General features: G+C 48.5%; 2 protein-coding genes across 2 annotated transcripts; one reads left to right on the top strand and one right to left on the bottom strand.

The window, feature by feature from the left end:
- Positions 1–716: 716 nt before the first annotated feature.
- LOC119266715 lies at positions 717–9,665 on the top strand. Its single transcript, XM_037547982.1, has 5 exons — positions 717–1,638; positions 8,253–8,476; positions 8,558–8,632; positions 8,709–8,763; positions 8,865–9,665. The coding sequence occupies exons 1-5, from the start codon at positions 1,605–1,607 to the stop codon at positions 9,251–9,253; spliced, it is 777 nt and encodes a 258-aa protein (XP_037403879.1). The 5' UTR covers positions 717–1,604; the 3' UTR covers positions 9,254–9,665.
- A 1,045-nt stretch (positions 9,666–10,710) lies between these two features.
- Positions 10,711–11,832, bottom strand: LOC119266710 (probable histone H2A variant 3). Its single transcript, XM_037547971.1, has one exon. It carries the CDS (start codon positions 11,293–11,295, stop codon positions 10,969–10,971), a length of 327 nt encoding a protein of 108 aa, XP_037403868.1. The 5' UTR covers positions 11,296–11,832; the 3' UTR covers positions 10,711–10,968.
- Positions 11,833–11,929: the final 97 nt, after the last annotated feature.

Raw genomic sequence — 11,929 nt, 5'->3', positions numbered from 1 at the left:
GCCAGGGTTGGCTTAGCATGCCCTGCTGCCGCGTCCGGACGGCTACCGCGACGGTGCCGGAGGTTCTGGCCTCCCGCACGACGGCGGTGGAGGTGGTTCCCTCCCGTTCGGCTTCGGTGTTGCTTCTCCCTCCGCGGGGCGCTTCTCTCCGGTCCTCTTGGCCTCGTGTTGGTGTCGGCAGTGAGGCGACGTGGGTGGCGGCGCAACCGCGATGACGCATGGTGGTGGGCGGTGATCTGGCTGGTCGGCTCCGGTCCGTTGGACGGTGGGGATGGAGTGCGGGAGAAATCTTTGCCGGTTCTTTGGCTCCGATGCGGTGACACCTGCGGGTGCCACCATTCCTTCCTGGAGGGTGTCGGTGATATCCATCCCCCCCACCTGTCGAGGGAAACTCTAGGACATGTCCGGGCAGCAGCGTCGTTGGCGTCGCATTCCTTCTTGGAGGTGTTGCTCGGTACGCAGCGGTTCGGGGCCTCGGGTTGTGGTGGTTTATTTCTGGAGGGCGTAGCGGTGGCGGGTCGTCCGCGCTTTGTCGAGCTGCCGTTGTTGGCATTTGTTTCTTCTTTTTTTTCTTTTGGGCTTGATGTGCTGTTCGCCCCAGCGATCCTTGTATTGGTGTTGGTTGCTTTGAAATACAAAGCGGGGGAACTTTTTTTCGATAAAAGGAGGCCATAGATTTTCTAAAGTTCTACCCACATACTCTGCTTTTGCTGGCCTTTGTGACAAAAGCTTACCGACGGCTTTAAGCTTGCCAATCGTCGGGGAGCAGGCCTGCCTTCTACCAATTTTGACACTCCTCTTTTCAGCCTCTGAAAGCTTCAAATCTCTCATCTTGCCCTCCACTCCGTCCAGGGCAGGGGTCCTCCTGTCCTCCATTGTTGGATGTCCTCACTGAATCCCGAAGGGAATACCCAGTAGCCACCTCCAAGCCCACCTCTGCACGCCAGGAATCAGGATTAACTGGTGCTTACGATCGTCCGAGTCTATAGGCGAGAGGCTTTTTTGGGGATTTGATTTTTGGGATGGATTTGCTTATGTTCTTGGTCTGGGAACTGGTTTTGGACAACCAAATCTCGAGCAACAGTCATGGATTGGGTTGGAAGATGGTGGGGAACTGGTCATCTCTCAATCGCTCGCAGCAAATGAGAAAACCAAGTGTGGATCTAGAAATTCGGTGGGACGGACCTCGACATGCATTTAGGCTGCGTTTGGCAGCAAAGTTTTTTCAATGTTTTCTGAGAATATTGTGGTTTCTGAAAAAGACCAAGGTTTTGAATACTTTGCTGCGTTTGGCATCAGAAAAAACCGAAGTATTGTAAACCACGGTATGCCAGAAACCAACGTATTTTTGTGGTATCTGGAAAAGAGGTCCCGACCTCTTTTTTTCAAACAGAACGGAGAGAAATCATCGGGGAGATCACGGTGACGTTGCCGTCTACGTTGAGATAAGAATACCAGCTGCGATCCCATCCTATTTTCCCTCTTTCTGTTATGGTATAAACTCCTGGTTATAGCCAATCTCATCCTATTTACGAGTAGCAGGTCTCTCAGGTTCTTCTTCTAGCCGGCGTCCCGTGCAAGTCTCGTCTCTTCTCTGCAGCGCCATGAGCGAATCAAGCTCTCCACCACGGAAAAAAGGTATGAGCTCGTCTATGCCCTACAATTTTCGTCCTTAAATTATCTGTCCAGTCTGACCGTAACACTGCCGCAGGAGCTAGCATATAGGTTAGAGATCATACGGCCAGATGGGATGACGGCAATGATTAGTTTCATGTGATCTTGCATGTTTCTCCTTGATTCATGTTATAGATGCTAGCTAGCTAACCGATTCAGTATGAATGACGCACGTACACGCATAAAGAATTTAGAATCGGCTGGAAGTACAGGCACGTATATAGACATATAATGGCAAGACGCTCCTAAGATTACTTCAATCTAGTTGACTTCTCCTAGGATGGTTTTACTTCAATCTAGTTGGCTAATTAACTAAAGTTATCATACGCTCTTGATCAATAATGTACCTCCTATTTAAATTAATCCAGCCATTGAAAGCCAACTGATCGATTTGTTTCTTGCGCCTGTGTAGTTTGCATAGTAGTACACAAATCTGACCCTACATGCAAAGATGGTCCATTTTACTCAGCATGTAACTAGACTCCTGTTGAGTTGGTACATCATCTTTTGTTTACTAACAATCTTATTGTCTTGTTGTAATTATCGGTAAATCTTTATTTAACTATAATTTTTTGAAACAAGGCAAAAGATTTGCAATTTCATTGATTAAGGAAGAAGGTTTAGACAATGCCACATAGCGGCAAGAAAATAAAGAACTACTCTCGCGCCATTACAATACTCAAATGCTTGGCGCCCGCCAAAGCCCAAAGAGACAACTCCTCTTTAATCCTGTTAATAAGGACCACCGAAGGAGAGGCCGTGTTGCGGAAGATTCTAGCATTGCGCTCCGACCAAATCTCCCAGGAGATGAGCATCATCAACGAAGCAAGCGCCTTGGGGGATTCGCTACGAATATGAATGTTCCCGGTCCACCATTGCTTCACCGAGCCCCTCGTCATCCAAGCAGCGGTATTGATGTGATGCATGCCAAGCCACTGGAGGATACCATTCCACACGCGAAGGGTAAAACGACATTGGAACAGAAGGTGGGCCGCTGATTCCTGACTTTGCTTGCAAAGTGGGCAAAGACCGCGGTTGGGCCATCCATGACGAAGAAGGCGATCTGAAGTCCAAATCCTATTTTGAAGAGCAAGCCAAGCGAAAAATTTGCACCTCGGAGGAGCCCACACCTTCCACACCGAATGGACCATGTCTGACGTAGTAAGGCCCTCAAATTGCGCCTTATAAGCCGAGGAGGAAGAGTACAGACCGTCCTTGGTGAACTTCCAAATAATGGAATCCTCCATATCCTCAGCAAGTGTGACCTGAGCAACCTTTTCCCAAAGGTGGGCGAACTGTTGGACGTGGTCGAGGGTTAGGCCATTGGAAATGTCAATGTGAGAGATCCAAGTGTTGTTAGATAAAGCTTGCTGGACCGAGCAGTTTTTCTTTTTAGACAGAACAAAGATGTCAGGCGCAATGTCACGCGGGCGCAAACCATTCAGCCAAGAGGAGTTCCAGAATCTGGCAGTACACCCATTGCCAACCGTGACTGTAGTGGCAGCCGCAAACAAATCTCTGTCCTTGTCCGTACAAGGCCTACCCATACCAATCCATGGTTTTGTGGGCTCTTTCCATTCAAACCAGAGCCACCGGAGCCTAAGAGCCTTGGAAAATTTGCCCAAATTGAGCACACCCAGGCCACCATGTTTCTTTGGCTTGCAAACAAGGTCCCAATTAACTTTGCATTTCCCACCGGAGACCTTATCAGCTCCCGCCCAAAGATAGGCGCGACGAATACGGTCAATCTTCTTGAGAACCTCCACCGGGATATCAAGAGGCGTAATATGGCAAATGGCGATGGCAGTGAGGACAGCTTTGACAAGAACAGCCTGGCCAGCAGTAGCAACGTGTTTTCCCTGCCAAGGAGGGAGCTTGCCAGCGACCTTATCCTCAAGGTGTTGAAAATGGATCCTCTTGAGACGCTTGACAGAAAGCGGGAGTCCTAGGTATCTCATCGGGAATGAAGAACGGACAGCCGGGAAAGCATGTAGAATATCATCAAGGTCAACGTTTTCGCATCGAATAGGGGCCACGAGGCTTTTGGCGCAGTTGGTGACTAAACCGGTAACCTCTCCAAAGGAGGCGAGAGAGGAAGCAAGGAATTGGACGTCCTCTTTGATGGGCTTGACAAAGATGGCAGCATCATCGGCATAGAGCGAAGCACGGATGGTTGTGTCTCTACCACATAGAGGATGGAGGTGCCCTTGGGCCGTGGCTTTGTTGAGAAGGTAGTGTAGAGGATCAATCGCCAAAACGAACAACAAGGGGGATAGCGGGTCCCCTTGCCTGAGACCACGGCCATGCTTCAACGGATCACCCAACACACCATTGATCAAAACCCTCGATGATGCCGTGGAAAGGAGGGCGGAAACCCAGTCGCGAAATCTACTTGGAAAGCCCAGATGCCTTAAAAGATCCAAGAGGAAGTCCCATCTCACAGAGTCGAAAGCTTTCTTGATATCGAGCTTGAAGAGCAAAGTTGGGGTCCTATTGTGATGCAACTTTCTCGCCAAACCTCTCATATACATGAAATTATCATGGATGCTCCTCTTCTTGATGAAAGCGCTTTGGGCATTTGAGACAAGACTTTGCATGTGCGGGGCGAGACGTGAAGCCATCATCTTAGCTATAATCTTCGCAATGGCATGGATAAGACTAATGGGGCGAAAATCGGAGATGCACTCCGCCCCATCTTTCTTAGGAATGAGGGCAATGTTCGCCGAGTTGAGCCAATGGAGGTTCGAGGTGTGCAAGCTCGAGAAGTGGTTGACCGCATTCATAATGTCTCCTTTGATGATCTCCCAACATTCCTTGAAGAAGGCACCGGTGAAGCCGTCCAGTCCCGGAGCTTTGTCACTTGGTAGATCGAAGATTGCCTTCTTGACCTCCTCCTCCGAGAAGGCAGCCCCAAGGTCTGAGAGATCGCAAGCGGGGGGCGGGATATTACCCCAATTGATGTCAATGGTACGGGGCACACCCCTCTTGGTGACCTCCCTGAAGTGGTTTTGAATGATGGACTTCTTGTGCTCATGGTTGGTGACCCAACCGTTATTGTGCTTAAGACGATGGATGAAATTCTTTCGCCTTCTATGATTGACTCGAAGGTGAAAGAAGCCAGTGTTGGCATCTCCATCTTTGAGGTTGGTGATTCTTGAACATTGCCTTTTTCGCGCGCGTTCAAGCACGGATAAACTAAGCACCTTGCGTTTGAGTCTCCTACGAATGTCCCGCTCATCAGCACTTAAAAGTCGGGTTTCTTGGGCCACATCCAAGCGAAGGATGATCTCAAGGGCCATGTGAATTTGCACCTTTGAATGCGCAAAAATCGTCTTGCTCCACTTTCTAAGAACATGACTTGTCTTTTTCATCTTCTGGAAGAGGATGTGATAGGGATCAATATGGTTCACCTCCTGGTTCCAAGCACCTTGGACAACCTCCTTGTATCTGGGCATTTTGATCCAAAAGTTTTCAAAGCGGAACGACTTGGTCCTCGGAGGCCCTTTATGATTAGCAAGGAGGAGAGGACAATGATCAGAGAGCGATGAGGAAAGAGCGTGCAGGAGGTGAGTGCTGAACTGAAGGTCCCAATCTTCATTGCAAAAGAAGGAATCAAGCTTGCTCAAAGTTGGGTCACTTCGCTCGTTACTCCAAGTAAATTTCCGGTTTTGGAGGTGTATCTCTTTTAACTCACACGCATTGAGGGCGTTGCGAAAACGAACGATGCGGCTCCGATCAACATTCGCACGGTTCTTGTCTCTAGCTCGGTATATTTGGTTGAAATCACCATTGACCAACCACTTATCACCATGGGGGGGCTTCTCACTAACTAATTCTTGAAAGAAGCCATCTTTAAGATTGCTTCGTGTCGGGCCATAAACGGTTGTTAGCTTGAAGGATGTGCTCGAAGAGGTGATGGTGACAGTGGCCGAAAGGAAAAAGGCTCCGATGCTAACATCATTGACAAAGACAAAATTCTCATCCCAGAGAAGCAGGATGCCCCCACGGGTGCCCAGGGCTGGGCGTTGAGCAAAGCTCTTAAGTCTATATCCCCCTAGAAATGCAGCAATGAAAGGGTCAACCAGCTCGAGCTTGGTCTCTTGTAAACAGACAAGGTGGCATGGAGTAGCTGCGATGGTCTCGTGAATGGTAGCACGACGATCAGGACAATTCAAGCCTCAGACATTCCAACTCAGAATATTCAGGTTTTGTTCTAACATAAATGGCACCAGAATACTTCAGTAGAGCTACACTTGGCTGGACCAGCATAAGAAGCAGAGTACAACAACACCAGGAGAAGCAACACGTTTAGCAACATCAAACAACAGCCACAACAAACATCGCCATGCGCCTCGCAAGGGCACAACCAGAACCATCGAGAGGTTGTATCTAACATAAGGAACAGAGTACATCGACTGGAACAAACACAGTCCATATCACGCCGCCTCGTCGGCGACCTCCTGACCCGTCGTTTGCAGCTCCGGCCCGGCTTCTCCACCATGCTCCACAAGGGCATCTTCAACTGCCTTCGCCAGGTCACAATCAAGGTTGAACAAGGCTCGAAGGGCAGAAACAGTGATGTCGGGGAGCCTTCCCTGGAACATGGCAACGAACTTTCCAATGGCATCTTCGGTGAGCTGCTGGCCTTCATCAATGATGCCCATGCGCTGACAGAGCAGCCTCTCTGCCATCTTTGCGATCGGCATTGCCCTCTTATTGGCACGTAGCCGTGGGCTGCACCTGGTCAGGTTGAAGCCTGAGACGCCCGCGACCGTCTTCCTCCTGGTCGCTGGCAGACGAGGTGGAGAGGAGCTTGGATCAGCTAGGAGTGGCGGCTGACGGGCGACGAATAACGGAGAGCGTGGCGGCGACCCTGCTGGACTTCTAGGCGCGTGGACATAGGGATGTGGATAGGGGTGACCGGAGGGGAAGGAGTCTCTTCTGGAGTGGAAATCGCCATGAGCTCGTCAGTAGAGCCAGTCGAATCGGCATGTTGGTGCAGCAGTGTGACGGAGCCAGGAGCCGACTGGTGGAGCGGCGTGAGGGGGCTTGGAGTCGGGGTGGTTGCACGCCGTAGCAGACGAGGCGCGGGACAGCCCGGTGGCGGGTCCTCCGGCGACACTTGCAAGCCCGGACACGGTGCCGCGCGACGCAGCCAAGCAGGAGCAGTCGGTGAAGGACGCAGCTCGATGATGTCTCTGTGAGTGGTGCGGGGGGAAGATGGCGACGATCTTCCGCAGTTCACAGGGGCCTTTGGGGACGGCCGCAGCACAATGATGTCATGTTGTGTAGTGCGAGGCGAAGGAGGCGGAGATCTTCCGCGGTTCTCTTCGTTGCGCGGGATGATAGACCTAGCTCTTGAGCGTGCACGCCTCAGCGTCATGTCAGATGGGCGGTCTCGGGGCCTCCTGCCTGAAGCCGGGATGACAGTGCCATCACGAAGGTGTTGCACACATCCATTGTTGATTCTTCGGGCGTCGAGGATTGGGAGCTCCAGACCACAGAGCCTGTCATCTTCTTGACGGCCACAGATGTTGCTGTCTTTTCGGATCCACTCGTCGCACGAGTCTTGGCCTTGCTTAGCACGTCCAGGGTGAGCTCTTGAGCGTTGGCGGACGTGAAGCAACGAGTGCGAGCGCGGGCGAAGGGGAGTCCTTTCGGCAACATCGTCCGGGGAGGACGGCAGCAGAGGCGAGGGATGGCCCTGCGGTGCTGGTGGCAGGAGACGGTCTTGTTCTGGAGGCGGCGTCTTGCTGGTGCACTGACGAGCATGGTGCCCGCTCTGTCGACAGATCAGGCATTTGTAGGGATCACAGCAGTCAACTTTGCAGTGTCCCCGCTCCAGGCAGCGATGACAGGTCGTACGATGGAGCTTGACGAATCTTCTGCTGGTTGGAGGGGAATACGAAAGCAAGGATCGTCGGGGTGAACGACGGTGGTCGGGAGACAGAGCTCTCCACCAGTACGGAGCTCGAACAAGCTTCCAACCCTCCTCCGAGCTGGCTTCCCCACTGGACGGCTCGATCGAAGAAGCACGCGGCGATGCAGGTCTGGAAGGAACGGGCGTCCACGCCGCACGCCGGCCGGCACTGAACCGCGCAGATGACGATGCCTTGAGGCATGACCGGGGAGCGCCACGGACGAGCCCAAGAGGAGCTGGATGCAGCAGAACTTCAGCGGCAGCAAAGCAGACCTTCCGGGTTGGATCTGAAGCAACGAGAGCAGCAACTGCAGGTGGATCTTCGGGGATAGAATCCCGGCCGAAAGAAGAGCCTGAAGAGGGAGGGTGCCTTGGCGGCGAGGCTGGATCTGGCGTGGATCCCGCGAGCTGTGGGAACAGAGAGAGCACGAGGCCGTCCCGAGCAAACCTTGGCGTGGGGAACCCGGGAGGAAACCGCGGCGTTGCAGGGGAGAGGTGCGGCTGGTGAAGGAGTGGCGCCGCGGCGGCGGAGACGGTGGCTGCGGGTGCCGGAGCGGCGCGGCGCAGGAGCGTGGGCGGGGGGAGCGACATCCTTTTTCCGCGAAAGATTATATGATAGAGGCAAAATGATTAATTTAACTATAATGAACGCTTGCAGGGCCAAAACAGGACAGAGCTACATGGAATAATGGTCGCACTGGCTTTTTTGTGTCAATGATGAAAGAGTATGCAAATGTGGGAAGGTATCATGGCCAAAATGGGCGGACCAAGGAAGGATGGCAAGCTATGAAAAACCGCCTTAATGAGAGGCCTCCTGGAGCTAATTTCACTGTTCAACAGCTGAAAGATAGAGAGCAAAGGCTGAAGAAGAAACTTAATGTTGTAAGTCTATTATAGAAAAGAGTGGTTTCGGTTGAGATCCTCATAACAAAGTGCCAACGGCTATAGATGAAAAATGGGCAGAGCTATCAAGCGAACAACGCAAGTGGAGATACAAACAATTCCCCTATTATGATGTTTTATGTGAAATTTACGAAGGTATTTTTTCTGACGATGATAAAAAATATAAATTGCTCCTGTCATATTATGTATTACTTACATCATTTCTACACAGGTCAAATGGCAGAAGGAAAGCATTGCAAAAGGACAACCGATGGTAATGAAGAGAGGTACAATAATGTGTCCCATTTTCCTGAACATGGAAGTTATACTGATGATGTTTTGAGGGCTGCCGGTATGAATTCTCCTGAGGCAACACTATCTGCTCCAGGATCATCAATGCCAGAATATGAGTTGGGCAGAGATATATATGGGGATGATGTTGACTTATCATATGGTGGATATACAGAACCTCTAGGGAGTAATCAAATTCATGCTTCAGCAGTAGAAGATTTAACGAGTGTGGATTCACCTCAAAGGAAGAGGCTTCGGAATTCTAAAGGATCTGATGACGGAAGTGAGAAAAGTAAGGGGAAAAAAGAAAAGGACACTATGTTGGCCAACTTGGTTTCCGTGAGGGAGGAAGAAATGCAAACTTATAAAGAAATGAAGACGAAGCAAATTGATAGCTACAAGGAAATCAAGATGGCACAAATGGAAAGGAATGATCCAAAAAATGATCCATATGGCATGCCAAACTGCAAGCCAAGCTTATTATAGATGAGGCCAACCTATGGGTTACTGCAGGGGCTAAACAATTAGGAAAAATTGTATCGCGCGAGTAATTGTCATGTCGTACTTCGGCCTTGTGTGACTCTACAAAACTCTATTCTCCTCTACTTTAATAGATGAGGCAAATCTTTTGCCTCCGTTTTGAAAAAAAAGAATTTGGGACTCACACCAAATGATCAACACAAGATGATCAACCATCTCAAAGCAGATATGCTAAACCGTCAAACATTCATGGAAGTGGAGGATGATGTTCTATCCGTGATTATCCAAGAAGTCGTTGCCCCGCGGGTCTGAAGGATACTGAAGTAGTATAAATTTTATTTAATCGTTACCATTCCATTTATTCATCATTATGTTCCATGAATTAGGATCATGTATCTTTCTATTCTGAATAACGGAAGCACAATAACTCTGTTGAATTTTATTTATTTATTCCTCCCGCACAATGTTGATATATATTTTAGTCATGACACTTCCAAAGTACCAAAAAAATATAGTAAGAACAAATGAATTTATTTTATTCTTGACACTTTTCAACTAAAAACAAAAAAAATGAAAACAAATGAACTTCAAGCAGTATTTCTTCTTCCGCCTGAGATAGTTTTGGTAGTCGCTCCACATTGCATCGGCTATTTCATCCCTTTTTGTGATACCTAGTGCACGCCGCTCATTGAGAGAATGTATATCATTTGTATACTGCTTATCTCCACTTGGAACATCAATTATTTTTATTGGATCAATTCTGATTCAACTTGGTCCAACCATTGTTCACCGCCCTCATTATTGGAAATAAAATTGTGAAGAGCACAACATGCTATCGCTATTTCTGCTTCAAAGATAGTCATATTCTACAGATCCTGGTATCTAGCTAGATCGAGTCGAACGTGTGCATGGCTGCATGCAGCCAGCCACCGTTAACAGCCGCTAATTACTCAATCATCCACTCCAAATACTTGGGTCAAAACTTTGATAAGACAACACCAGCCAAACACATGTAAAACTGAGGAAAGCATTGTTTTAAAAAAACTGTGGTATTCCTTGGCCATCCAGGAGAATACTCTGGTTTTCAATTACCACAGTTTAAAAAATACTTTGCTGCCAAACTAGGCCTTAATGTTTTAAAAGCAAGAAATGCGGTTGCAAGGATGACAAGGGGTGACCAGCTACTGTTCATAGACGCATAGAAAATATCGACAGACAAAACCCAGTCCCGTTGTAGCTGTTCACTACAGCCTCAACCAAGGACCACTCTGCCAGGTACGGTCAACAGGATGTGTGGAGCAGATTATGAATGCACAAGAGATGAGAACAAATAAGTTTCAACATCCATTTTGCTGTCAAAGAATCTGTTCTTCACAAGAGAAACTATACATAAACATAATCTAACAAAACGTCCAGCCAGCAGGCAGTCCAGTTGCAGTGATCTCAAGCGAAACCAACAAAAATAAAAAAGTTTAACCTGAATATCCATGAAGACGAATAGCAAGGGTTGTCTAGTCTTCAGGAAACCAAATATGAGCAGTTCCATATCACGATTACATTTGCCAAGTCTTTACCTAATAACAAGTTACCGAAAGCTAGCCCAATCACAAATTCAGACAACCTATTCAGGTTGTGATAATAGCAACACGTAACAGATAGCACAACATAACAAGGGATCACGAAGATACAACACACAACAACTACCCGTTATTGCATTTCATTCACTCCTTGGAGGTCTTGTTGATGAGTGACTTGTGGATGTGAGGGATGACACCACCACCAGCGATGGTGCCCTTGATGAGGGTGTCCAGCTCCTCATCTCCACGGATCGCAAGCTGCAGGTGGCGAGGGGTGATACGCTTCACCTTGAGATCCTTGCTAGCGTTGCCGGCCAGCTCAAGGACCTCGGCAGTAAGGTACTCAAGGATTGCTGCAGAGTACACAGCAGCAGTGGCACCCACACGGCCATTAGCCGAGACCCTCTGCTTGAGCTGCCTGTGTATACGTCCCACCGGGAACTGCATAGTGCAAACACACAAGCATGTCATGATCGGCGATTGATGAGGTCATAATTTAAACATGCAGAAATATTAACAGTAAAGATATCAATTCTGATAATGGATGTCCCAAGCTGAAACTATGATCAAAAATATAGTATCTGTGCCAGATACAGAGCAAGTGAATGGTCTAAAAACACAGAACAAGTGAGATTGAGGGTGCATGATGCTGAATCCTGCAGCATCAGTATTAAATTGATAACATGGAAGAGTACATCCCCTCAAATGATTCAAGTAACCAAGTAGACAGCAATGCTTGCATCACAAAAACACGTGACTATCTCCAACAATGTTATAATTATATAGAAAAAATCGTAAACGGATCCCTCAATAGTACGGTACAAGTGTGGGTAGGATTCAAAAGGTACAGCTACAAGTTAGATCAATAAAATATGGAACTTTTGCCAGTGCATGGTACTGAAGCCTGCAATCAGTATACTGTCATAACATTGCAGGAGTGCAAAACATAGATCTGACATAGTTTACAATAGAACAGCTAAACTACGACTAAGATGGGGGAGACATCCTAAACAAACCAGCTAACCAATAATCATTACTCATACAAATCGATAATCAATACTGACAACAGAACGCAATAAGATTCTACAACAAATCTCGTACAAAC

This window comes from Triticum dicoccoides, chromosome 1A (assembly GCF_002162155.2).
Source record: "Triticum dicoccoides isolate Atlit2015 ecotype Zavitan chromosome 1A, WEW_v2.0, whole genome shotgun sequence".
Taxonomy (NCBI): Eukaryota; Viridiplantae; Streptophyta; class Magnoliopsida; order Poales; family Poaceae; genus Triticum; species Triticum dicoccoides.
The sequence above is the reverse complement of the archived record's forward strand: the minus strand, read 5'-3'. Positions and strand labels throughout refer to the sequence as shown.